The following is a 27793-nucleotide window of genomic DNA, read 5'->3' as shown; positions in this document are numbered from 1 at the left end:
GTGAAATGAGGTGGGGGTGCCGTGGGGCCGGAGGGGCAGATCCTCAGGTAAGTTGGCAAAACCTCCACCCTGCGCTCTGCAAACTTGGGCTTTAAACGCACTGACAGCAGCACCAGAGCGATCTGAGCGCGCCTGTCTGGTGTTTAAAGGCCGACATGTTTTTACGAGCAGCAGAATATATTCATCAAAAAGAAACTGCTTTTTAAAATTTATTTACAGATTAGCAGGAGGAAAGGCCCCATTAATCATTTATCAGACCTGATGCTTTTTTCACGGTGGTGAATAAAGAGGGATCTTGACAGAGCCAGACATTATTTCTCTGCTTCTGCAAAGATCTTGCAGTCGTCTGTTCAGATGGAAGATGTCAGGGAAAAAATTATGAGAAACCACCTGGTTTCTCCCTGTCTTTGCTTTTTATCTCTCCCACCAGCTTGCTCCACCTGTATGGAGATTTTATATCCAGCTCTGTATTTTAAAGAGATTATTTTTTATGCCCCTCTTCTTTTTTAAACGTTCGGAGTGTTTTCACTCAGAACAGAAATGGACCTCAGAAGAGGGGTGGATGGATAAAAGCTGCTGTCACTTGGATGCCTTTTCGAGTGTCCCCGTAGGTCCTGTGTTTTCTGCTCACCGGTAAATCCCTACAGACAGCGTTATGTGTATCCCTGGGTGTGCACTCGTATGCATTTCAGTGCGCAGGTGGGTTTACATCTCGCATGTTCTCTCTTGCTCTTTGAAACGATTGTGGGGGCTCTTTTGCTCAGCCGGCCCCAATGCTAACGCGGTTCAAGATCTGGTCTGCCGTCCAAAAGGCACTTTCCTGGTATTGCCATCGGATAAAACTTGAGTAATTCTAGTAAGATATCTCTGCAAATTCCACTGGGAGCCAAAGATTAGATCAAATAGAATGCAATACTTGGCTTTATGCCCTCTAGCTGTTTTGCTTGATCCTGCTGGAGCCCCCCTGTTGGGTGACACGCCAGTTCTCCTACCCTGCTGGGTTGGCAGCAGTCTGGGGGGCTCCTAATGAAGAGTCGGGATCCATCTTCATGCACTAAACCCCGTGATTTTGTTGTTATTCCAGGCAGTTCCATTTTCACCTGATGATAAGCAGCTTTCTTCTCCCTGGGGGTTGTGTAGGTGAAGGCTCGGACCGGCCTGGGGACGTTTACTGAACTAAGCGGAGTAAGAAACGTAGAAAAGGGTCGTTCTGTGAACTGTGAGAGCCCACAGGACTTTGGGAAGAAAGATGGTGAGCTATAAATTATAAAATAGAGACTGAACCCTTTAGACCTTAGATTCCTGAGACAGGAATCCTTTTAACCGTTTCAGATCCAGAGAAATCTTCCATGCTTCTGCCCCGCCAGCTCCGCTTCTTTCCTTGAACCCGAAGAGGGAACTGACCTAAAAGTGGAGGAAGAGGCAAAGAAAATAGCTGTTGTTTGCCTTTTTATTTTCCATAGAGATTCTGAGTTATGGAGCCTGGAAGGGGTGTGAGTGCCAGCAGGCGTGTGTAAGCTGGTGGAGATACCCACAGCACCGGGAGCGGCGGCTGTGGGCACCGGGCGAGCGGGACAGGAGTGTAGGTACCTGGGTTTGATGGTTCTTGAGGGATGACTCTGAATGGTCAAGACCATTGGGAAAAGGAAGGGTGAGATCTGCATAGTGGGTCTGGATGATGGCTGGTTTCTAAGCTTAGGAAAGAACCAAGAGGCAAATCTTGGCTGCTTTGGCGTTGTGTTTGGGGTGACGCTGTCATGATTTGGCTATGAAAAGGCTGGCATGAGCGAGCAAAGTCCCCTCCATCAGCTCTTGTTTCATTTAGCTCCGAGGTATGTGTGTATCTCCTCTACTTCACTTGTGTATCCAATGAAGGTGACGAAATTTCTTGTGCATAAAATATGGCTTTGACTTGAGAGGAAAAGCAGCACTGTGGAGAGCCAGGCGGATGCTCCAAAGCAAGGAAAATAGCCCAATGACACCTAGAGGCAAAAGCAGAGGCAGAATCAGGCCAGGGATCTGCAAAAGGAACTGCAAACAGCCATCAGAGATGGTGAAAAGTAAGTTTGGGCTCATACTCGAGTTTTGTCCCTTCTTGCCGAACAGGATAAAGCACCCGCAGTTCCAGAAACCCCAGTAGAGCTTGATGGCCGCTGATTGGAAACACAGAGCCGAACTTTTCTGGGTGCAGAGCGGCACCGATAAATTCGGTATAAACGGGCTCCTCCAGAACCTGATCCCACACGGGGAAAAATCAGCCCCGTGTCAGTGGCGTTAAACAATGGGCAGGGCTGTGCATGCCGAGGAAGGTGACTGTCAAAAGACTGTGAGTAGCAACCACATCCAGCATATGTTTCTTGTGCCTCCAATGATTTACTACTCATTTTCTCGGTATTAATTATCAGCAACACTATTGATACATATGATTTTTAAATTACCTTGAAATTTGAACAAATAAACTCCTGCAGATTGTTCTTTTGTGGGAAATCACAAAAATTTAGTTCCATGAGGATTTCCTTCTTTCCAGTCTGGAGACGACACCCTGGGACCCTCCAAGAGAGCTCAAATAGAACATGTATTTTTTGATGGTCTTAGTATATAAAAGCCGTTAACAATATGGTCACCTTGTACAGCCGAAGTTTTACACTCACTAACACAGTCTTACTTGTGCTTTCTCACTAGTTAACATTTGTCTTTGTGCAGATGCGTCCATCAAGATTTACAGTCCTGTTGCTGACAAAAAGGAAGAGGAACCTGGGTATGGGCACTAGAGTAAGGGCTTAGTCAACAAAAAGCTGCAAATCTGAGGAAATTAGTAACTAAATTAATAGGGACTGAGATTTTATTTTTCTCTCCAAGGAAAGCTGAGTTAATGGTCTGATTTGTGGCAGGACCGCAATGTTTTATCCCAGATAAAAGCAGCAGATGAGCATCTCCGGCCTCGCCGCCGCCGCTCCATCACCAGCTCTGGAAGCCCTGCTGAGGCCACATCAGGAAGAAAATGAAGCCAGCTTAATTAACAAAGGCTTTCTCTTCTGCTGTGTGCAGTTCTGCAGTTATCAGTGTAGCTGGCAGTTCTCAAAGACTGAAATGACACTAGTTGGCCATAAAGGAGATAACTGTCAGATTAGCCGGCACGTATCTTCTGCCCGGGTTTTCTATATCATACCTATCTTGAAGGATCTCCATGTATCAAAGGGACTAGCTGGCCATTTGCCTTTAAAAAGTACCCTTCCCAGTGTGATGAATACGGGTGTATTACAATGGAAAGGCCTAACAATTCTTGTTTCTTGACTTAGGCTGTTTCGGAGTAGTGTTTTTTCATGCTTTGATCGATCTGTACAGACTTTCTGTTGTTTTTTATTGTGGTGCTTGTGTTTTCGGTGTTGAGCTTAGGGTGCAAGGGAGAGAAAGTGCGTGTTGGAGTCTAAAGGGTGGATGGAGGCTCTTCCCACGGCCCATCAGGGTAAGGGGGAATTTCATTGACATTGGTGCTGGGAAGGCAATTTAGACAAGTATGGGCGAGACCTGTGCTTTGTCAAACCCCTTATCTTCCTTCTTTTCTCTTCCTCTGTCTCTGTCTTCCAAGCACCTTTCTCTTTCCTATTCATCCCCCAAACACTTCTCTTCAGTCTCAGAAAAAAGCCTTGGCTTAGCTTTTTCCTCAACTCCCAAGAAATGTTCAGGAATGTAGTCTTGTGGCTTTTTAGGCTTAGCTCTTGCTGAGCTGAGATTTAAGGCCATTTATTTCGAAGCCAAAAGCGAATGCAAATGAGGGGGAGATCTAGGGGAAGATAAGACCTCTTATTCCAGGTGAGCACTGCGATGTTTGATCTACCCCATTGTTCTTCCAGAGTCTCCAGTACTCACGTGTGAGTGACGCGATAGTTACTCTGACCAAGATGTTGCGTTACAATTCTCCCATGTGTGCCGAGAGAAAAATTCCATCAGAGTTCCAGACCCGAGCGGACGGAGGAAGGAATGCGGTCGACCCAATATGAGTGATAAGCATACCTCAACTTTATTGATGCACTAAGCTGATTTATATAAGACTTACAATAATTATGCATACTCGTCACCTATTAATTGGATAGTATACAGTAATTATGCCTACTCGTCTTCTATTAATTGGATAGTATACAATAATTATGCCTACTTGTCTTCTATTGATTGGATAGTATACATAATGAGCTCAACCTTCTTGTGGTTTCTCTGGAATGCAACCTTCTCACCCTGCTAGAGATAATTCCCCAGCTTGTTTATCTAAACGCTCAGCTGAACCAGAGAGCAACCGCTCAGTACTTTTCCACTATGCTACACCAAACTCATGCTAACTGAGGCCTACTCATGCTAACTTAGAACAGAATTCTCCTGATACAACGGATCAATAGAGCCATGCCCCTTCTCTATTAGCCATGTCCCAACACATGTGGACTCTGTATTTCAAGGGGGCATCATTATTCTGTAACGACCCCCCCCTTTTTTTATTTTCGGACAAAATCGCGTCCACAAAACTGTTAGAAAGCAGCAGCAAGGGTGGCAAAAATGCCACCAAGCCCAGGTTTGAGGTGCTGAGAGACCAGAACATCTGCACCAGCAGCACTCGCTGGGGCTTTGGGACATCACTTTTCCACTCTGCATCCGAAAATGGGGATGATCCGAGTATTTCCCAACCCCTCCGTGTTTACTAAATACCCCGTTAAAGAACAGAGCGGAGGAAACTCTTTGGATTAACACGTAGGACTGGAGGGGGTCTGGCAAGGTTTAATCTGTTCATGTTTGCGAAGGGCTCTGAGAGCTGCGCGTGAAGCGGGTGGAGATGTGCCAAGTGTTTGCTGACATTAATGGTTAATTATTTGGACTGCTGGCAGCCCACATACTCAGCGCGGTTCTCCCAGCGCGATCCAGACCTGTGGTGGAGTTGTTGGACACGCAAGACACGAAGAGTCAGCGTCTCGCTCTGGTTTTGTCCTCTTCTCCCAGCCAAAGTCCCATTCCGAAGTCAGGCTGGTTACAAACCCAGAGCAACTGGCAGAGGAGGAGCTGGAAAATTCATGTCTGGACTCATTTCTGTGCCCCTTTTGTCTGACTGAACAGAATGGAAACCACGGTCCAAGATGAGATGTGTGAGATTTGATTTGCCAGGCATTATCTGCTCGCCAGCACCATTGCAGCGCTACCTGAGAAAGCCGCCTTTATCTAATAGCAGCCATTCCGAAAATGAGATCAAACGAATAAAAGGCTCAAGGTCCATTTGGTCCTATGAACATGGCAAATTATGAAAATCCAACTGCCCCAGGACTGATTTATTTTGTATTTCTCTGTTTGAATGCGCATTCTGAATTTCTAAAGCTGAAAGTTGTACTGTCCCTGTCTTTTGGCTATTGATAATATTTCAGAATTACGACCGCGGAGTAACGTTTGCTCTGAAAAGTAACTTCAAGGTGCATTAGTCTCAGATAATTGACAGAGACTGAAGTGATTTGGGAAGCGCTTACGCGGAACCAAAGATCTTAGCGAATTGTTACCTTAAATTAATGGTGTAGCGAGAAGCTGCTTGGACTTGATCAGCTGGCGCTCGTCCTAAATGAAGTTGAGCTTTAAAGTTATTAGTAAAATATATATGAGGCAGCGATGATTTGGATTTAGATGCTAGAATTGTGTCCTAAGGGGCCCAAATCTGCAATGTGCTCTGAGTCCGGCTTTGATGGGAGCAGAAAGTGCTCAGTATCTCTTAGGACTGGGCTCAGGTTAGGCCAGCGTGGCTAAGAGGATTCTCACCTTTAACTCCCTTCTTAATCCCCCGATGAAATGAAGGGTCTTTGCTCAACTTTTAGTAAATCTCCAATTTTCTTTCTCGTGATTAAATCATGAAATTGCCCAAAAATGTTTAAATTAGCGAAAGGGAGATTTGCGAGAAAATTGAAGGCTCTCTGAGGAATTGAAGAATAATCTCCAAGGATGAAGAAAGTCGCGGTTGCCGAACCCAGGAGCGAACGCATCAAGATGCTACAGAAAATAGGTAGAAAATTGCGTATGTTTCAAATCCTCTCCCCTACATCTTCTGGTGATTAAAATATAGGGAAAATTATTGCGATAAGCAGCAGAGCCTACACGGGGAAATTCCACAGTCTCGGTGTGTCCGTGTCCCCGTGTGTCACGGTGACACCGCTTCCCCGGACACCGATCTGTCAGATGTTATTACTGCGGGTCGGGATTAATTTGGTTTAGCGGCCTCACTCCGACTAGAATGAGGCCAGCTTTTATTTATTAACATAGCGAGTAATTAACTGTTTGATTTTTCACAGGCTGCGTTTGATTCTCTGTCTCAGGTAATTTTTCAAGAGTACCTGCACTTTTGTTTGTTTGTTTGAAAGATCTGCTCCAGATCAGATGGGACTGGAAATAGGGGAGTCTGTGCTCGTATTCCAGACGCTAACAGCGGTTTCCTTCGGTATCGACGAGCGCATGAACCTGCACGGACGGTGAGTGACGTTTCTTTGTGTTGCGTGAGGAGTGTGAGTGATGATGGAAGGATTGCGACCGGAATTCTTTCAGGTATCGAGGACGCAAGAGGTGACTCCAGTTCCCATGGTCTGGTTGATCCGGGAGATGGGAAAAAGGGGTCACGTTGCCACAAAAGGGTCACGTTGGCAAACGGATCCTTGTCTGCCAAGGAGGAGCAGATTGGGACCCATCAAACCGAGTTCTCTCGAACAATGAGGCACCCAAGAGCTGATAAGCACGTTCAGTCTACTGGGGCTGAATTCAACCCGGCCCCTCGAGGTGAAAGACAATATTGTGTTAACAATTCCCTGTCTTGTCCCGTCTCAGTTGAAATGTCCTTTAATGTGGGCCAGGGGACACACCGGTCACTTTCTCACACTTGCAACATGGACATCTGGTATATCCAGTTGATCTGTAACTATTGAAAGCAGCAACTGAAATGTGTTTCCAGTCAAAGTGGGGCCAGTTAGCGGCTGAAGTTTGCTCTGTCTGCCTTCTAGCAATTAAATAGCACAGGTAGGCTGTGCAAAACAACCCATGAGATCGTTAGTGAAAGAGCGTAGCCTCTGAATGCAATGGAGTTCTTTATCTCCCTGAAACAGATACGAGAAGTAAGGGGGAAAGGAAAACAAAAAGGAGACAAAGCTCTCTCCGGAATCTATTAAAAGAGGCAGATAAACGATGCAGAGCATGCGGGTAGATGTTTTTATACGGAGCGTTAGCAAGGCAATGTTCATCTGTGCTGGCCGGCGCAGGAACAAAATAAACCCAGTGTTGTGTCAACAGGGTAATAAGAAAGAACACCAAAGTGTTTCTTCGCTCTGTTAAGGGGAAATCAGCCCCATGGAAGCCACGCACACCTTTTTGGGGATGACAGGGTGACACGCAGCACGGTTACACAGAGACAGTGTGTGTGATGTGGACAGTGCCCCCTGAAAACCCTGAACCCTTTCGCAGAGCGGCAATGGCAGAATTTCCCCCAGGATGCACAGCAGTGATGTGAATTTCTCATAATGAGATGGTGAAGTCAGGCAGCCTTTTTGCACCGGTGTCTAGAAGATACGCACACAACACTCTGTTTAAAAAGCTGCTGTGCGTGAACCAAGTCCCGGCAGTGAGGAGGAGCCAGGAACGGGAGGCAGCAGCCGAATTTTGGGAGCAGTAATACTCTGGAGCACCTCTGATTAAGCTTGATATAGCTTTTCACTTTGCAGTGCTTAGGTGATGTGCTGATGGCTCTAACCTTGCCACTGCTGCTTGGGATGGAAATTTTCTGCTGAGATACCCTTAGTGGAACAGGTTTAGCTCTGGGGCGCTCAGAATTGTCTCCCTCGCCTACCATTGAGTCGTCTGTCTCTCACTTTAGTCTCCTGGCTGTAAATCTGTGGCTGCAACATCAGTCCCAAGTGAGGCAGGAGACACATGGCAGAGCAGGAGTTAAACTGGTCTGATGCTGAACACATTCTTCATTTTCTTGTCTTCCTCCTGGGTAGCACAGACAATGGTGCCATTGTATTGTGCTGCCTTGGTGGAGTGTGTGTAAATCAGGGTGTGCAAGTAACAGGATAAAGTTGTCCCGATGATGTTACAGGCTGGAGAGAGCGTGGAGATGCACTGTGGCTATTCAGCCATGACTAATGCAGCTCTCCCCTAACCTTCCAACAAGAGGCCACATCTCAGGCCGTATCTGATTCTTACCATGTAATACCGGCAAGGACGGACACGGGCAACGTCAACCACAGCGTGATTTATGGTCAGTAGGTCAGAGAGGTTCTCCTGCCCCTCTGCTCTGCCCTGGGGAGACCACACCTGGAATCTTCTGTCCAGTTGTGGCCCCTCAGTTCCAGCAGGACAGGGAACTGCTGGAGAGAGTCCAGCGCAGCCACCAAGATGCTGAAGGGAGTGGAGCATCTCCCGTGTGAGGAAAGGCTGAGGGAGCTGGGGCTCTGGAGCTGGACAAGAGGAGACTGAGGGGGGACTCATTCCTGGGGATCAAGATGGAAAGGGGGAGTGTCAGGAGGATGGAGCCAGGCTCTTGTGGTGACAACCAGTGACAGGACAAGGGGCAATGGGTGCAAACTGGAACACAGGAGGTTCCAGTGAAAGAGGAGAAGCAACTTGTTGGGGTGAGGGTGGCAGAGCCTGGCCCAGGCTGCCCAGGGGGTTGTGGAGTCTCCTTCTGTGCAGACATTCCAACCCGCCTGGACACCTTCCTGTGTAACCTCATCTGGGTGTTCCTGCTCCATGGGGGGATTGCACTGCATGAGCTTTCCAGGGCCCTTCAACCCCTGACATTCTGGGGTTCTGTGTGATTCTTTCTTCTGAGGTCATGACTGGTGAAATGATGGTGCCACCACTGAGCACTGAAAGAGGAGAGAAAGGGGCAGGCTGGTACAGGACACGGGCACAGCTGAGGGACGACCAAGAACACTCAACACTTGACAATGTGCGGTTTGTCCATCCACCTGTGGGGCTGTGTGTGTGTGGGGGGGGGGGGGGGGGGGGGGCGCTTCTCAGGGTCACCGAGCCGCCCTGGGAGCGCCTCAGCCCTACGGGAGCCCCCAGAACTGTTCCCTAGACCCCGTGCTCTTAGCATCACTTATCAATCTCCTTTCCTGACGTCACTGCTGACGTCAGATAACCTCAGAAAACACTGTTTTGACCCGCTGCGGGGGGTTGCGGGCGTCGCCGCCTCCATGGTAACCAGGATGCTTCCGCCAGGGTGCTCACGTGATGTGTTGCTGTTTCCGGGTCAATGCGGGACGCGGCCGGCGGGCCTGGGTGAGCGGGGCATTTGGGGCGGGCGGGCCGCGGGTGTCCCCTGGTTATTGTCCCCTATTTATTGTCCCCTGTTGTCGCTTATTGTCCCCTCTGGTCGCCGGCATCCTCCGCGGCGTGCTGCCGAAGCGGGGAAGCCGCTGTGGGCTGGGGGGGCACGGAAACGAGCGTCACAAGACAGTAACTGGTCCCTTCTCCCTCACACTCATCCCCAGAGCTGAGGAGAAACTGCACGGCGCTGCTGCCCAGGCCTGTGTCACCCCCACCGATCGATTTCTGTGGGATTAGCATCATGAAACATCTAGTTTCCCCCCTTTTTTAATTTATTTTCAGCTCCTAAGTGGTATCTGAAGTTCACCAATAGGAATTATTTTTCTCTTTATGTCTAATACAGCCAAGAATTGTCCATTCTGTGACTGGAAATGTGTGCAATTTTATCTTAACCCGGAAATGCTGTTTATTGGTTTCGCTGTTGGGGTTTTTTTGTTTATTTGTGGTTTGTTTTGGTTTGTTTCCTTTTAAATTTAAGAGGGTATATTTAGCCCTAGTTGTTATATCATCTTAAAGGAAATGGTTAAAGAAATCACCCTTGTCTTAGAAAATATCCCTGCTTAGGTCTGCCTGCGAACATTAACTTGACTTTAATGGTATTACTGAGAATAGGGAATAGTAGAACAGGAAAGGCTGATCGTGTTTGTGCGTCCGTCTGTCCAGATCCCATCAGGAATCATTGCCCTGAATCACGTCTCAGGAGAAGGACGTACCAGCTTCTTTTAGCCAGATGTTGATTCTGTTGTATCTATTCCTTATGCTTCCTTTTCAAACGTGCCAAGATGCGTTTGATGTGCGACTGCTTAGGCGTTCGAGTGGCCCTGGAGTTAATTAGAACGTCATTAATGATGTTATTCACCTGAAGGGTTTCCTGTTCTCCTTATAGCTGGTAGCACAGGGATGGTAATGTTGCTCATGTCATTTCTCTTGTTCTCCTTTCAGTTCTCTCACCCGCTGGGTTTCCCGTGGATCACAAGGCAGGGTCGTGCTCCTCTTTGCCGACACTTGACGTGTTGTTTGTCACCGGGGCCACATTCTTCCAGCAGAGCATTTAAATATAGACAACAACGGCTGTTTGCTGACATCTTTCAAAGACCGAGCGCCTCTTTTGCGGTCCGTGCTGTCACTTAGAGTCAAAAAACAAAGTGATTTTAGGATACGAGTTCTTCCTTGTGCGGTCAGTGGGACGACGCTCAGAAATGGGCACCTTGCAAATCATCCCGTCCTGCCCTTGTACAGCCAGCATTCACTTGCAGTGTGTCATGATTTCTTTGCATAATCCTTGCTCTCGAGCTATTGTGATTCACAGGAGGCACGTGCGTGACACATTATTATAGTTAACGTGAAATGTGATGAGCAGGGGAGCGGAAAAGGTCACTGCCCGCCCCTCGATGTTTTTGTCATATGGTTTGCAAGAGTAAAGCTTGGGAAGGAAAACGCTTGTGCTTCAATGCCATTAGGACTTTGTCTCTGGTCTAGATTGCTCCTGTAGCTAGAAACACCATTATCTGCCTCTGGCGTGATGTTAAGGTGACTTTCTCATGTGGGTTTTCCAGCTGATGTTTGCTCAGGGCATAAAGAGGAATGGAGTTGATAGAAAAGCGACATGAATGCTTTATACATGGGGGAGTTCTGGAATTTCCAGACGGGGACGTCTGAATGTGCGTTTAGAAACCATTACCTGTCTGTCCTGCAGTGCCGAGCTCCCCAGCCACGCTGGAGTGATGCTTTTCAGCCTGAAGCCTTGGCTGTCAACGCAAATTGTTCCTGTCGCATGCAGGATGTTTGAGCGTAGAATTAAATGCCTTGCTCCTCACACCATCTGCAGTTTGACCATCTTTTTCTCAATTCTAGATAGTGACAAGGCGTCACCAAGTTGTTGAGGGCAGAAAAAGGTGGCTTGTTTTTTCTTTTTTCAAGTAAGACCAATCCTTTAAGTCCCTGTTTGTCACATGTAAACTTTGTATGTGCAGGAAACACTCAATATCGTTGCAGCCCACGATGTGGCGAGTCCTTTTTCCTGCGCTGTTCCGTTCCGTGACGTGTGTAGATACGGTGGGCACGTTTATCTTCCAGTTACATGAAGCAGCTGCGAAATCGAATTGGCGAAACATTATTTTTGGACCGGCCAAGTGATGCGCTCGAGAGCGTTTTGTGACGCAGCCGTTGTGCTCTCAGTCTGTTTTGTCTCCAGTCATGAGCACCTACGAGCTGGGCGAACGTGCAGCTGCCAAAGTCATTGCCCGTTTCACACAGGGAACAGGAGTAAGTAGTTCTGGGTGGTTGTCATGTTGAAGAATACATAGAAATAGACCATTTGAATGATAGAAAATCTGAAAAGTAACAGTTTGTTATTTTAGGATTTATAACGTACTTTTCTTGTGTGATGCGTCTGTTTTGTAGATGGTATTTATTGTATTCGAAAACCATTTTGTGTACTTGAGAGGAAAGAAGTTTCGCTCACCATTGTGTTTGGGTTTAGGCAAAAGATTCAGGCAGTGGCCTGATTTTACAAAACCAAACCATAACCTGCTTTGCATAGCGTTTCTGTATTAATAGGGAGCTGTGGATCCTTTTTCTCTCCATCTGAGAAGCCGGTCTTGACCGAAAGTTCTGAGTTAAAATTACAGGATGAAAGTATTTCCAGGCTGCCCTGGAAATGCGGTTGAGAATATCCGTGAGTACAGGAGTTGCTTTTTGCAGCCTGGGAACTGTCCTGGAAGGGCAAGGAGACACCTGTAGGGTATGTGCGTGTTTGTGGAGCTCAGGCCTGCTGTTTGATTTTGGTTTCTTTCCAGGTTTGAAATAAGAGCTGTTGGACCATGGAGAAATGACCTGGCTGGTCCCTTTGTGTCCTGTGTCCCCAAGGGCCACTACTGGAGACGTTTATTGGTTGCTGACTGTTTATATGCTCTGTTTTCTGTATGAACTAGAAGTCCAAGAAGGGAGCATGGACCAGCCCAGCGGGAGGAGTTTCATGCAAGTTCTTTGTGAAAAATACAGCCCTGAGAACTTCCCGTATCGCCGTGGACCTGGTATGGGGGTGCACGTCCCCGCCACCCCCCAGGGTTCGCCTATGAAAGGTGGGGTTCTGGTTTCTTCGTTGTTCTTGCTTATGTTGAAAGACGAGTTGCCCTGAATTAACCAAAAGATAGATCGCGATGTGTTAGAATGTGTTTCTTGCTGAAAAGCTGAGAGACTCGACTCTAACGAGGACAGAAAGTTGATCTAGTGATGGAAGTGGGTACTGTAAAATACAAGTTTCCCTCCCCCTGTTGTTGCCAGCGTAACAGAATCAGAATCCTGTCAAGGAAAGCTGGAGATAAACCCTCTGCAGTGCTGCGTTTTGGGGGTTCAGCAGTCTCTGGAGCTTATTTTCTTCAGAATAGTGATACTGGCTATTTTATTAGTGGCGGCAACAACATAAATTTTGACAGAGGTGGCTTAGCAAATACACAGCTCTGATGTTAGCGTTTGGTTCTTGGTTTGTACACGAGATTCACGTTTATCCCACCAGAACTGCCTCTTCTTTGTGTCACCTCTTGCCCATCTTGATCCGTAAGAGGAGTTTAACTTTCCGTCAGGTCCATTTGTATCATAAGCAGCCCCAAAGGGGAAAATAGCCACGGAAGTCAGCAGGATGCAGTTTACAGTAAGTGAGTTTGACAGAGGAGAAAAAGGGCCTGAGTTCAGCTGAGGATAAAATCTACCACACGTCGCTCAAAATTAACACGGACAGAAAACTGACCTGATGGAATATTCAGTCAGTGTCCTCTCTCCTGCTCACCTGAGCTGTTTGGATGCTGGAAAGAGGGCATGTTTGTCTTAAAATGTGACCGAGAGGTGACTTACGAGCACATCATGACTAATGCTCCAAGTACAACGTTATCTTCTAAAGAAACCAAATGCTAACGAGCCAGGAAACCTGAAAACTCAGATCACTCCAGATAATTGTGTTCTGCTAGAATCCCTTTTTAGTCGTGTAGCTGTCAAGTAGTAAGGAGAAAAAGGGGCCACCTTTTCAGGAAGAAGCTTGTTGTTAAATTTTAACAGGTTTTGATACTCCACAGAGATGGGAGAGCTGTGTTGTATGTGAAAGAGTGCAAGACTCATGCATAAATGTGGATTTGTAGTGTTGGAATGGTTTTCTGTTACAAATCCACAGCATTTAGCTTTGTCTTGACCCCAGCAAATCAGGGTGTGATTGAGATCCACGCCCTTTGTGAAACGGCCGTGAGGACGTTGACCTGCGCAAGAAGGAATTAGAGCAAAACCAAAGCAGGAACGTAAGAGGCTGAATAGAGACCTAAGTTTTTCCAGGGTGTAAGAACGCTAAACATTCCACATGGTTCAAAAGGGAAAGCTTAGAAAAGAAATGGATTGTTTTTGCTATTCCTGACCCAAAGTGGGCTAAATATAAGAGAATAAGGTCAGCCTAGTCCTGTTTCCTATCTGCACCAGCAGATGCCTGGGGAGGAGCATAAATTCTGGCAAGAACTGATATCAGACAGACTATAAACCACAAAGGACTGTGTGTAAATTGTGGGATGACTGGTCGATCTGTTCTTTTGCCGAATGTCACGTCTGTTTGTGCTTCTGCGACTGAGCGATGTGACGGTGACCAGAGGGCGTCTTCTCTTTTCCCTCGTTTCAGATCGGCTCAACCTGCCCAGCGTGCTGGTGCTGAACAGCTGCGGCATAACCTGCGCGGGCGATGAGAACGAGATCGCTGCCTTCTGTGCTCACGTGTCCGAGCTCGACCTTTCTGACAACAAACTGGAAGATTGGCACGAGGTAAAACGTTCACATGCGCATCTTCCTGAATAACTTTGGTGGCTCTTACTGCGAATGCAAACTCATTGCAGGTTACAAGAGCACTTTGTTCATTTAAAAGAGTGAGATTTTCATTTTGGTGGCTTCATTCTCATCTTTGGAGCTGATGCTTATTTACTTCAGCAATAAGTGTGATTAATTTAACCCATTTGACTCCATTTAATTCATGACTTGTGATCTTGGCCTGTGGGTGACAAATATATGGGGTTTTTTTTAATTGTGCAAAGCACCAGAACTGGCATTTCTAACATCAAGATGTTAATAAAAAGTGCAGTTTTCAACAGAGTAAGAAGTAACGGGAGTTGATTCTTAGGTTTGCCACTGATTCCATGATGCTGGGCAAGGATTTATTCTCTCTTGGCTTTTGTTTCCCTATCAGCAAAGCAGGTTTAATAACCTTTACCTCCAAGGATATTTCCGAGGCCTCATTAATGAATGTTAAATGCTATTGTAAAATTCTCTGAAGTGCTTGGATGAATTATGCAAGATAAATGCACTGTAATACGAGTAAAACAATGGCAATCTGTTCAAGTGTCGTTACCAGTTCTCCATTGGCTTACGCTCTGGTTTTGTGGCGATAGTGTTTATTGTTGAAAATACATGGAAAAGAATGGGATGTGCAGCATAAAAACTACCATGTGTTTCTGTTGCATGAAACTCCCGTGTCTGAAAACAGGTAGAGAACACAGTGTTTGCAGAACTGTCCCATCTCCGGCACGGGGGCTGCGAAGCCAGAATTGGGATAGGTTTCCTTGTTCCCGTTATTTCCTTGTTAGCCTGAAATGTATTAGCTCAGCAGGTGGGGAAGGGACCTTAGGCTTGTCTGTTGAGATTAAAGCCACCCGCAACAGATAAATATCCACCCAGCTCTTAAAACTGCCAGTGATGGGGATTCCAGATCCCCGGGTAGCCTGTTCCCATGCTTAGTGTCGTCTAAACTACGTAACTTAAGTCTCTCGTGCTGCAATTTAAGCAGGAGCGTTCATCGCTGTTCCTTACACAACAGCCTCTTATACCCACGAAGAAGAGCTTTAGTGTCTCCTTTTCCAATATTAGTGTAACGCTGAAACAATCCACTTCTCCCAATCGCCCATCCTAGGCCGCTTTTTCTAAATCCTGTGTTGGTGTTGTTGCTCGGATGTCATTCCAGTTTGTCTGCTTCATTCCTAAGGCACAGCACCCAAAACCTGGCAACGCCTAAGACGAGGTGTGAAGTCTAATTACCTCCAGTTCACTTAATCATCGTATGAGGGCTATAAATTGATCATCTAAATAACCTGTTTCCGTATCCTTCTGTGTATTAGCAGTATCTAGGTCAGCACCTACCCCGATCACACACGTATCCCATTCTGCAGGGCTGTAGAGTTGACGTCTCGGGCTTTTCTTTTTCTCGCTCTTTCTCCCTTCCCTCTCTGCTGCTTTGCCTCCAGGTGCACAAAAAGAGAAACTAACCCCAAGCAGAGTTACCTGAGCACTCGGAGTGATTATAAGCTGCTCTTTTCTAGTGGAATTGAATAAGAAATTCACTGCATGCGTCCAGGGAACTTCTATCTGTCTTTTCTGGGAGCTCTGGGGAGCTGAGCGGGTGATCAGGGTGTTGGCCGTGAACTCAGGACGTGCCCATTGCTCCCAGTTTAAAGAGGGGTACGGGGTGCTGGCCGGTGCTCGGTGTCGAGGTGGATTTTACCGCCTCTCCCTAGAGACCGGCTGTCTCTTATCAAGCTGCTTGGAGAGCGGAATTAAATGAACTGTTGAGAGGAACGAGCAATAAACCAATCAATCTACATCAGTGAATAGCTGGAGTATGAATTACAAGTAGTTATCCAGAAAGCTGCTTTTTTTCCCCATATCATTTCTTCGGCTTGTGGTGATTCCGAATGGCCTTCCTTAAGGAGAGGGGATATTATGGCACGAGGTCTGATTACTGCCTGATATACATTTCTTTTTCTTATCTTTTTTTTTCCTCCTCACTTAGGTCAGTAAAATTGTGTCCAACGTTCCCCACTTGGAGTTTCTAAACCTGAGTTCCAACCCTCTCAGTTTGTCCGTTTTAGAGCGAAGGTGCGCTGGGTCTTTCGCCGGTGTTCGCAAACTCGTGCTCAACAACAGCAAAGCTTCCTGGGAAACGGTCCACACGATCCTGCAGGAGTTACCAGAGTAAGCATCACCGGGAGAGAAAGAGGGAATTTCTTCCTTTGGGAGCTTAGAAACTGGCCAGCTGAATGCTTGAGATTGTCTTGTGTGGGTCATCTTGACCAGATCTAAATACCAGAGGTGGGTCATCACCCTCGCAGTGTAGGAGGTGACACGTTTTCCTTTGAGTCACCGCGGAACAACTGGGGCAGCGCGTACCTGTACTAACAGCTTTTGAATGGAACGTAAGCCTGAGGGTCTGGCCGCTTGTCAAGTCATATTTCAGCGTGCTTTTTTGTGCAAAAGTGCTGATTTCTGTGGCTTGGCCGCGGTCCACCTTGGCAGTGGCGTTCTGCTTCTGCAAGTGTCCTCAGTGGCTTCCCTTTGATTACAGATTCCTTTTGGTGTGGCTTTGCAAGCGGACATGGTGACAGCAGTATGTCCTGCTTGGCCAACGTGTGCTTCCCTGGGATTAGGAGAGATAGTTCAGTTGTTGGAAAAATTAACAGCATGTCATCTGTGTTGTGTAAAAACACCTTTTAAAAACGAGTGGTGAGCACTGAAGAGCAGGTACCAATCACCTTTACAGTTTGGTTGGCGGCTTGCTGGGCACAAATGTGGAACACCACATTATCTGTTACACGATTAATGCTGGGAGGCTTGAGAAAGGCCTTGAGGTGTTTTTAATCTGTGGGGGATATTTACAGATGAGAGCAGAGACATAGTAGAAACACTCCAAGTGTCTTCTCTACACCAAGGTTTCAAATTGCGTAAGAGCTGTCACAGAAGGTCCTGTTAGAATCACATACGCGTGTCCCTGTATCTAGAGAGCAGCCTTTTCTCGGTGTTGAGATGACAATTCGATCTTTCTCCCCCCTGCAGCTTGGAGGAGCTCTTCCTGTGCCTTAATGACTACAAAACAGTGTCTTGTTCTCCGGTTTGCTGTCAGTCTCTCAAGTTACTCCACATAACCGACAATAATCTTCAAGACTGGACTGAAATTCGGAAACTGGGAATTATGTTTCCATCACTGGACACGCTTATCCTGGCCAACAACAACCTCACGACCATTGAAGAGTCAGAAGATTCCCTAGCGAGGCTGTTCCCCAACCTGCGATCCATCAATTTGCACAAGTCAGGTGAGAGCCTGGAAGCAGGACGAGGCTTTTTGTTCTCGGCACAAGCGACAGCGATTGATCATGTCTCTCCTCCTGAGTTTCTAAACCTTAAACATGCTTGTTTTGTGCTCTTTGGGACGGTCGCTGCATGGGCAGAGCTGTGAGTAGCCTGCAGAACCAGAAAGCTGTTGAGAAATGTGTTGAAGTCCAGTTTCCTAATGGTGCTAATGCAGGGCCACGCAAGCAGGTGAGCTGAAGTGCATTGAGCTGAAGAATGTAGCGTTAGGAGGGCAAAACAGGCAAGAATCAGTTCACCTGTCTCTGTGGCCTTCACCTGCAGCTTTTGGTAGTTAGTCGTTATCTAAAAGGTGACTCAGAGTAGCATGGCCTGGCAGTTATTCAAAACGAGCTGGCACAGGATTTTACATTAGTAGTTTCCCTCTGTTTCCTGTTCCTGCCTCAGGTGCTTCTGGCTGGAGAAGGATAAATAAACGTCTGGCAGTGGAGGGGATGAAAGGATCCCACTTGCCTTTTATTCCCTGTTTTATCTTGGGTAAAACGAGCGTATGTGTAGGTACATGGCATGTGAGGGCTGAGCATCCACCAGCAAAAGCTGTTTGTCATCTGTGCTTGGTTATTAGAAGCTCACCACAAGTTTTACTCCAGTTAGACTCAGCCCCAGGGAATTTTCAGCCAACGCTTCAGAAGGAGAAGCAGCATTTGGTGTATCGGGAAAGGGCACCCGGAGAGATGGAGCTGCAGGGCAGGTCGTGTTTGAGACGACACGTTCGCCAGAAGTTCTGCAGGCGCGCTTAATGCATCCTCATCTTCCGTTCTTTACGGCTTTGTATGCTGTGCAAGCAATAGGTGTTAGACAAGGTAGAGGGATCTTTATTAACATGCTCTGCAGTGTAAGCATCAAGGAATCCCTATAATAAAAGCTTAATGTTAACTAGAGGAAGGAAAGCCTGTTAAGCTGGATTTGAAAGCACCGTCTCGCTGAGGAGCAAGCACTCTTGCGGTGAGTAGTTTTGCAATGCTGATGCCAGGTATTTAAGAAGTATGGATTCAGTCTTGCATTTTGATGTTTAGGGGGCTGAAAGTCAAGCAGAAATCCTCTTAAGCATCGGTGACCTTGGCAGAGGTGTTTTGGGTGCCGTGATACCTAGAGGAGTTTTGTTTCTGCTCTGAAAAGAGCCTCTTCTGAGTCGCGGTTGGGACACAGTTTGGGCTTGAACGTGGCTTTTCCTGACAGCCCTAGCTCACGTCAGACCCTTGCATTGGTTTGAGCAAATAATTTGTCTGGCTTTATTTTTGTTTCGTGTTTTCTGTCTTGTGCGGGTGAAGCTGTTGAATGTTGTTCAGCAACACCCGTTTTCTAACTCACGTTGCCAGCATGTATGTCAGGAACAGCCATCGGAAAAGCATCGCGGTAAATGCTTTGCAGTCGCAGCAAACGGAAGCAAAGACAAGTGGTGTTGGTCTTGCCATGTAATCAGGGCTGTACAGTTGTTCAATCCTCAGATTTTTTCATTTTACCCTCTCTGCTTGCCTTATTATCCCTAATGTCAGGGCTTGAGGGGGCTGAAATTGAGTTAAAGCCTTTTTCATTAGTTGGCTGGCTGGCTTCTGGGACTGTTTTCTTGTCGGGTCATGGGTGGAAATGAGACCCAATGTGCGCAAGGTAGAGCCATTTGCTGGCTATTTAGCGATTCCTAGAATGACAGAAGTCATGATGACTTTAATGCAACTTAAGGCAGCATCCCTTTATAGGTGCAACAGTCATAACTGATGCTAGTGAGGCCAAAGACCAAATGGGCCATAAAACACTAAGCTCCCTAATCAGCCTTGGAGATGATCCTTCTCGACTTAGAAAACAGGAGAGAATTTAAACTGCTCTTGTCTTGCAAGCAACCAAAGTAGATTTTCTTATAGCACATCATGAGCAAAAAGCTGACTTCTCAAAGGAGCAGCAGCTGACGCTCGCCTGTCACGTATGTTCTTTGTGTCTGATGATCTCGGATACATAATGTATTGTCTGTGTTTGTTTAAGCGAGTCTTTTCTTCTGAGCAGGTCTGCATTGCTGGGAAGACATTGACAAGTTAAATTCTTTTCCCAAGCTGGAGGAAGTGAAACTGCTGGGAATCCCTTTGCTGCAGTCCTACACCACCGAGGAGCGCAGGAAGCTGCTAATAGCCAGGTCTGTTGTTTATTGCTTCCGCTCAGCAGAAGTGTGACGTGGCAATGAACGGCTGGGTAGCTGGAGGAGCCTGTTAGGAGACGGGGTTTTGTATGAATTCACCGCTCAAAAATAGTTGAGATTTTTTCTTGCTGTGTGGGAAAGCGGGAGTAGTGGAAATATTAAGTAAAACTTCTCAACTTGTCAGAGAATTTTTTGAGTCTCACATGCGATGCATGCATGAAAACGCTTAGTTTTGAATCCGCTTGGAGAAACCACGTGGAGCTTGAGGGGACCAAGGTGTCAGCTACGCCTGGTGTTGATGTTGTGGCACTTCTGATGGTGACTGTCTTGTTGGTCCCCTTGCCTGGGTTTCCCGTCTTGCTGACTGTACTTCTGGGTGTCTGCACGCAGGTTGCCGTCTATCGTCAAGCTCAACGGAAGCATCGTTGCCGATGGGGAGCGGGAGGACTCGGAGCGGTTCTTCATCCGATATTACATGGAGTTCCCCGAGGAGGAGGTCCCGTTCAGGTGGGGTTTCTTTGTTGTGGAGCAGTGAGGCAAAAGGAGAATTGAATGAACAAATGATGTTACATGGGAAGTCTGGGCTAGCTGTTCCATGAACAAAACCATCCCTCGCCTTCCTCCTGTCTTGCCTTCCTCAATCTGTTTCAGTTAATGTCGTTATACTGGAGTGTAGTCTGATGACTTGTAGAATCACTTCTGAGTCTAATTTAGTCTTAAAGTGTCCGCGTCAAGTGCCATTAAACAACATGACCGTTCAGTTCATGATCTTCATCGCTTGCTGGCCTCCCCGATGGCCGGCTTCATAATCCACCCGTGTTTGGGGGTCCCCAAAACCCAGTACAGATCGTGCTCTCCGGTGCCAGGCCGGGGCGTCTAATTCTGTTGACCATCTGCTGTGACTGAATGTGACCATCTGAATGTGACTGGCAACGGGAAGCTGTCCCCTCACTTTCAGGCTCGCAAATCACAAGCCTGATGGCTTTTCTTTGCCAAAAAAGTATGCCCGATGATCCGTTAATCTTGGTAAACTAATGAACTTAGACAGATGCTGTTCAGTCCGTATCTTCTCCATGCCAGCATCTACTTACTGCTTCTTAATAGGCTGAGGAAGGGTCACGGAGCATCGAGTCACTGCATTTATGCGGCTTTTGCCCTAGAACACTCTGCCTTTTCAGACAACAAAGCTTCGTAGCCCTTTCTTTACAGAAAGGGGGTAGGATGAGTGTTTGTGTCTGGTCAGAGCTTCCTCCAGCTTAACTCTTAGGCGAAATATCTTTTGTTTTTCGAAAGCGTTGTGCATCTGACCTGCCAATAGCATAAGGGCACAGGAAGGCTGCGATGGGGGACAAGGGCACGACATTTTGCATGAATACTAATAGGTCCAGCAATTATACTATTTGTTAAAGGCGTACTCGGGTCAGTCCAGAGGCGAAAGGTGCTAATGTAGTCAGGGAGAAAAGACAGCTGGTGATCCCTCTTGTGCCTTTTTCTGAGGACAAGTCCTGGCTTGTAATTTTAGAAGCCCTTGAAGCGGAAAAATTGAAAGAAATATTGGAAGGCATAGCAGAAGAGGTGGAGAATGCAGATGAGGGGAAGGGGAAACCGGGACAGCGAGCTTGTGGCGCTGCTCCCTGAAGGGATTCTTTCCCGTTAGGCTTTATTTTGATGAAAAGTGGTTTGTGTCTCTGCATTCGTGGCTCGAGAAGGGGAGAACAGCGGGGCAGCTGAGCCAACAGCTGTCCCAGACCCCTATATTCTCGAGAAGGTGACAGTGGGGTGTAGCTTTAGACACACGTGATGCTACGGTAGGACATGGGCTGTGCGTACCCACAGAGTTACGCTGCACTTCATACAGCCGGGGTCGCTTTCCGGGTGGGAGCTCGTGTAAGAAATGACCAATATCTCATCCAAAAAAGCTGGGCTGATCTTGACCGATACGCTGGCTCAATGCTATTTTGGTAAGATACAGGAGAATTACCTCCCCCTCTGGTTTCTCAACCTTTAAATGCTGTTACTGCCCTTTTTGTGGTCAATGGGCTTTTTGTCTGAATCCCTTCATCTGTGCAGCGTTTCCAAGAGACTTGTGCAGCTACTAAAGAGGGTTGTTCTGTTCGGGAGGAGTTTTGTGCCACCACAGACTGTTTTCTAACGAGGCTGCAGATGGCCGAGAGCGTCCCTAGTGCAGAGGGCCGGGTTTCAGTCCTTGTAGGAAGGGAAACCTGGTGTTCTTTGCAGAGGGATTTTGTGTTTGTAGCTAAAGCTTCCCAGTCTTTGCTCCCAAATCCGACGCGGTGTCTCCGAAGGTGGTTTGTAATTAGAATCTAATCAGGACATGCCGTTGCTGGGGGTATGGCATCTGCATTGCAGTGCTGCCTCAAGCCGGGGAAGAAGACAAACTCAGGCACGGAAAACTTAGGAGTTTAAGTTAACTTATGAGGTTTATCGTGCCATAAGTGAATGGCACGCTCTGTCACGACAAACCCCTGTGTGAACCGTGTGTCTTCACGGTCCGCCGCTCAAATGCACCAGAAAGGGAGGGAAATGGCAAGAATGATTTCTCTTCGGGGATGCCGTGGGTTAGAAAGGAGTGTACAATCCGATATTGACTGTCTTCCTGAGTGATGTCTTTGTGTCTGTTGGTTTTTAATGAGCCCTCTGCTTGGCTGGTCTGCTGTTTATCTGAGAGTATCAGAGACGCTGTTAGCCAGGCTCAGTTCTTCCGCATCCTCTGCTCTGGCAGCCAGCGTCTGATTATGAAGGTCTCCAGGGTGCCTATTATCGGGGTACAAAAGAACCGTATGAGCCGTGTGCCTTCGCCCTTATTGATTCGAGGGAAGCCAGTCATCCAGGCTCCCAGCATCCCTTGCAAAGCTTGTTCTGCACATGAAAAAATTTAGGACAGCATTCCCTGACCCTCCGCGTGTTTACAGCACGCATTTGGGCAATCTTAACCCTCTCATGGCGCTTCTCTCTCTCCCCTCTTTATACCCTTCCCTGTTCACCGTAGTTTCCTTCAGCGCACGAATCGTGGCAGCGCTTCTGATCAGAATGTGAGAAATAGTTGCGGGTCTACAGCAACGCAATCCTCCCCGTTGGCGACACGTTGGCGAGCCCTCGCTCGTGCGGCGGGTAAATCTGAGGAGCGTGTCGTCTCCTCTGAGCACTAATGGCTTTTCCAAATAGACCAGCGTGATCCTATCACCCGGGCGACTGTGGGAGGGGGGTGCCAGCCTACCTGTGGCCCTCTGCTCCGCTGGGGTCTCGTTTTGCCCGTGAGACTGGGGAAATCCTAGTGCATTGTGGCCCTTACCTCATTTCCCCGCAGACAGAGGCCCTGCTGTTCTCCAGGAACATTCCTGCCTTCAGCAGGACTCCCTGGGGTCACCCAGCCTGCCAAGTCCCATCATCTCTCGACAGGGGCCGTGACACGGCACCGATCACATTCAGCTCGGGCTCGCATGGGGAACAAAAAGAGCTTTTTGTAGAGCGCGTAGCAGAGGGCCTCTGAAACGTTACCTTTTCTCAGCGCTCCCGATCTTTGTCGTTCCAGTCGCATTGTGGTTTGTGTGGCCGTTTCGCCTCTTTCCCAGCCAGGCAAGGGAGATGCAGCTACTGAAATTCCCATGTAGTTTTAGAGTAGGTGTGAAGGATCAGTCAGCGAGATCGCAGAATGTCAGGGATTGGAAGGGATCTCGAAAGATCATCTGGTCCAATCCCCCCTTTGTTGTCCCCTTTTTATTGTCACCTTCCAAACCATGCAGCAGCTCCCCCTGGTTCGGTGATCCCGTGTAACATTTGGGACCCAGACAGCAGGAATGTCTGAAATTTGCTCAGACCTTGAAGCCACAGATAGACTGAGCGCCGTATCCTTTGTGCAAGCAGTCAGTGTGCTCTCCATGCATATGTTTGTATTTTGCAACCTTGGGTGATCGCAACTAAAATGGGGTGGTATAACGTGAAACAGATTGTGAGACGTGCATTGACGGTACGAGCAACTGAACCGTAACTCTGGGCTTGTTTGGCTTTTCAGGTACCACGAGCTGGTCACCAAGTACGGGAAGCTGGAGCCCTTGGCCGTTGTGGATCTTCGGCCGCAGAGCAGCGCGAAGGTGGAGGTTCACTTCCAGGATAAGGTGGAAGAGATGTCGATCCGGCTCGACCAGACTGTGGCAGAACTGAAGAAGCACTTAAAAACTGTAGTGCAGTTGTCAACGAGCAACATGCTGCTCTTCTACTTGGACCAGGAAGCTCCTTTTGGTCCTGAGGAGCTGAAATCCAGCTCGCGAGCGCTGCATTCCTACGGCATTCGGGATGGAGATAAAATTTACGTGGAGCCCAGAATGAAATAGCCTCTTTCGAGCCTGTGAGTGCACGCGCGTGCACACCCCTTCCCCCACACACATGCATTAAGGAGTTTTTGCAAGGTTTTTCTTTCGGTCGGTTGGTTGAGGTTTGGTTGCGTTTCTGTAGCAGGTGATTTCGTAGCCCGGAGGGAGAACCATGCCCGCCATCCACTGCAGGTGGCCTTGAGGTGACAATTGACTTCGCCGCGTGTGTTTCAGTGTGTGCAATACCTTGATGTTTTTTTCGATGCTCCGGTATACTCGTGATTTGGCATGAAAGGTCAGTTGCTCAAGCTAAAGAATGCCAGGGTCCATAGGGCAGAAGATAGCTCGGTGCCAAATTTGATCTGTTTTCTTTCTCTCTCTCTGTTTTTGAGGTTTTGGCCTGGCTATCTTACTGCAGCTCGAGCTTGCTCAAGTGTTTTTTTGCAACTGGGTGCTGTCTCAACCTTTTGTTGCGCTCGAGTTCACTGTAAAGATCTAAACCAGTATTCCGCTTGATTCAGAGCTCAGGTACTTAGTGCATCCACTGAACTCCACTGGTTTGGTTTGTAGGAGTGCACAAAATGGGGGAAGGAGAGAGACCTTATTAGAAAGAGACCATTTATTTTTAAAACGTGCGCTCTATATCCTTTTCTGATTTGTGGGAAAAGTTGCCGTTTCTGTACTCGTCTCAGCCGGTGTAGCACTGGCAGTCTGGAGGCGAAGGGCCCCTTGCTGTGCGTGTCACCGAGTGAATTTTGGAAAGCAGTGGATGGGCATTGCGTTGGAAGGGTGTTTAGAGCCGCAGGTCCAAAGGGGTTGAAGACCAGATTCCCCCATTGCCCATGTATCATCCCTGTGATGCTGAGGAGATCATCCCATAGGCACTTAACGTGTACCAGTTAGTGCTGGAAGCAGAACGGCTCAAATCACTCTCCTGGAAGAGAGAATAAAGTTGAGAAGAGGAGACTGAGGGGTGACTCATTCTTGGGGATCAAGATGGAAAGGGGGAGTGTCAGGAGGATGGAGCCAGGCTCTTGTGGGTGACAACCAGTGACAGGACAAGGGGCAATGGGTGCAAACTGGAACACAGGAGGTTCCAGTGAAAGAGGAGAAGCAACTTGTTGGGGGTGAGGGTGCCAGAGCCTGGCCCAGGCTGCCCAGGGGGTTGTGGAGTCTCCTTCTGTGCAGACATTCCAACCCGCCTGGACACCTTCCTGTGTAACCTCATCTGGGTGTTCCTGCTCCATGGGGGGATTGCACTGGATGAGCTTTCCAGGGCCCTTCAACCCCTGACATTCTGGGATGAAGTTTGTGTTTATTGCACCAGAAATATAACCAAGCACTTTCCCCAGGGTCCTGGCTCCCTGCTTAGGGTCCAAACGTGTTGGAGAACGTGTTGACTCGGAGCAGTTCCCGCAAGATGAGTTACAAAGCAACTGGACTTAGTGTAAAGCAGGTTTTCACTATCTATATTATCTTCTCCCCACACGCACCTTGTAGGAATCGCGTGCCGCTGCTTAAAATAGCCCCCGTTTTCTACTGATTCCTTTGCGATGAAACCCTCCTTCCTTTATACCTCTTGTTTCACTTTCCTGCATCCTCCCTTGCTCCTCTGTCCTCCCGACACGTTGAAGACTTTGCAGAATTCCTACTTAGAAGCAGCCGCATCAAAGTTTTCGAAGCTGCGCAGTGAGGGCTCTGGTTACACGTGAACTTCTGACCTTGATTTTGCAATGCTCCCTTATCCCCACGTGCACTTTCTTGCCCTGGATGCTTTTGTCCACATCCCCGAGCTCCTTTTCTATTCTTGGAGTGGTGTGTTTCTCTTCATATTTTATCTAGATGGCGGGGTGGGTTAGGATGGGAAGGGGATGAAGTATTAACTCATATTCTTCAGGTTCAGGATGTGGGGATTGTTCGGAGGGGAGTAGTTCTGCATCCGGAGTAAGGATTAAAAATGGGAGGATTTAAGACAAGTCAGTAATTTGTGCCTCATCCCCCTGCCAAAAATGTCAGCGTCCTGGCGCCGTTGAGATGAGCGATGGGAAACGGAGCCAGAACTCTTAAGCCAACACTTCTGTATGATATATACATACGTATGCATAGGAAAAGTTGTGTTTAATAAGATATTTTGTTATAAAGCGAACAAAGTTTTATGAAGATATGGTTGTTTAATATTTGAAGCCTATTTCTCCCCTTGCCCTCCAGCTGCGCTGCGACAGGTCAGCGACCGATGGGGATGCAAATTATCTCTGACCTAAATCTGTAGAGCAGTAATTGCCTGTGTGGGTGTATTTATGGCATTGAGATGCTGTAACTATTGACCAGCTTCCTCAGCACAATTCAATGTCTCGCTTTCAGAGGAGGAAATAAACCAAGACCATTAAAGAACTGAATGGGGTGTTAAAGAAGACCCGAGTACATATTTTTTGCACCACTTGAAGGTTGTTTCTGGACGTCACGCTCAAGGTGTTCTCAAGCTCCCATGGGCTGGAAACCAAAAACCTTGGTCAGCCTCCCAGGGAGAAAGAGTCACGTCCAAAAACCGGATGCGTCCAGGCGATAGACTTTGAAAAGCAGGGCTAAATGGTGCACAGTAGATGTGGCAAAACATCCCAAGCTGGCTTGTTTTCCTCCAGCAAAACCTTTTGGGAAAGGGTCTTGTGTGCGTGCCGTGTCACCGGTGGACAGGGCGGGTTTGGCCTGGGAATCCGGGAAGGTCCTGGGAGGGTTTGGTGTAAATCGATGCGGTGCCACGAGGGGCTGCGTCCCGGTGTTACCAACATACACCCGCGCTAGTCACCTTCTCTGGGTCTGTCGCGTTCCTTGGAGGAAACAGAATAACTTTGCAAGCTTTTGGGTCATTTTGTCAAGAACACTTTGTTTTTTAGTGCTAGTTCACACATAGAATTCTGCACAGCAGGCAAAGCACCCGGTTCAGACGGACCGGGCCGACAGCTCTATACCAAAGTGTGCTCAGATTAGATGCGTTTTTGGACACGTTCCTATCGAATATCCACATTTTGAGCAGATATTTCAGGCCCATCGCTTAACCGGCGATATTATAAATATGTGACCGTCCTCTGCTCCCTGGGGTGGGATTTGTAGCCACATCTGCTGGGATTTACGCGCAGATGACGGTGCGGCCCGCGGTTGCTCGGAGGAACCTCACCTAATGGTGCTTGTTGCTTCTGGCGTTAGTTTTGCCCTAAGCGGCTCTGCAATAAGAACCTCGCTTGCCGGTTTTGCTCGTAAATGAGATTCTCTAGATTCTGCTCGTCTGCGGATTTGAAAATGCAAAAAGAAAGCAGCCCAGAGGCTAAAATATATATTCCTGCCTCATTTCAATGTGGCGCTTGTGCGGGCGGGAGAGACGCCTCCCCAGGGCAGCGTTAGAGGGGACTCAGCCACTTCGGGCCTTCGCCTCTGTGATTGCTTTTCCGCAGTTACTGGAAGCTTCAAATATAATTGAAACATGAAGATCTATTCTCGCTCTCTGTTAATGTAATTTTAAAGGAAAAAGGAATAACTGTAAGCCCGCCTCATTTTTTATTCTCGTCCGTCTCGCGGGGAACATACTTTCCGCTCCCACAATTTGCCTTCGGTTTGCTTGCAGACTTAGCAGTTGGAATTCAGGCCAAATAGGTAATAGGTTTGGATCGGTTCAATAAACTTCTGTAAGTTTTTACACGGAAAAAAGTGTCCCGAGTTTTGCGCTTTTGTGTTCCCCGAAGCGAAACGTTTCCCTTTGACCTGCACACGTCGCTGCGCGATGGGAGCACCCCTGCCCCAAGAAACTCGCCTCGAAGGGAACGTCTTCCCCAAAGACACAGCGAAG

The 27793-nt window shown here is 47.7% G+C and overlaps 2 protein-coding genes across 6 annotated transcripts in view; both read left to right on the top strand.

Annotated features, from left to right (window-relative positions):
• The window catches only part of GRIK4 (glutamate ionotropic receptor kainate type subunit 4), a 193314-nt gene extending 175270 nt beyond the window's left edge, over positions 1-18044 (top strand). The window contains 3 exon segments of the mRNA NM_001315521.1: positions 14131-14137; positions 16812-16814; positions 18034-18044. Of these exon segments, the coding sequence (NP_001302450.1) occupies positions 14131-14134 (4 nt within the window). The 3' untranslated portion in view covers positions 14135-14137; positions 16812-16814; positions 18034-18044.
• Positions 9140-27654, top strand: TBCEL (tubulin folding cofactor E like). Of its 5 annotated transcripts, XM_065040560.1 has the most exons (10): positions 9248-9288; positions 10279-10449; positions 11310-11601; positions 12270-12419; positions 13991-14130; positions 16145-16326; positions 17185-17441; positions 19495-19621; positions 20015-20131; positions 23658-27654. In XM_065040560.1, exons 3-10 carry the CDS (start codon positions 11472-11474, stop codon positions 23974-23976), a joined length of 1422 nt encoding a protein of 473 aa, XP_064896632.1. In that variant the 5' UTR covers positions 9248-9288; positions 10279-10449; positions 11310-11471; the 3' UTR covers positions 23977-27654. The 5 variants fall into 5 exon arrangements, with proteins under 5 accessions (XP_064896631.1, XP_064896634.1, XP_064896632.1 ...); XM_065040561.1 differs by lacking the exon at positions 11310-11601 and having other exon boundaries at positions 9267-9288; XM_065040559.1 differs by lacking the exons at positions 10279-10449; positions 11310-11601 and having other exon boundaries at positions 9140-9288.
• Positions 27655-27793: the final 139 nt, after the last annotated feature.

The sequence above is a fragment of the Columba livia genome, chromosome 24 (genome assembly GCF_036013475.1).
Source record: "Columba livia isolate bColLiv1 breed racing homer chromosome 24, bColLiv1.pat.W.v2, whole genome shotgun sequence".
NCBI classification, from domain to species: Eukaryota; Metazoa; Chordata; class Aves; order Columbiformes; family Columbidae; genus Columba; species Columba livia.
This window is presented reverse-complemented; position numbering and strand designations above follow the sequence as displayed.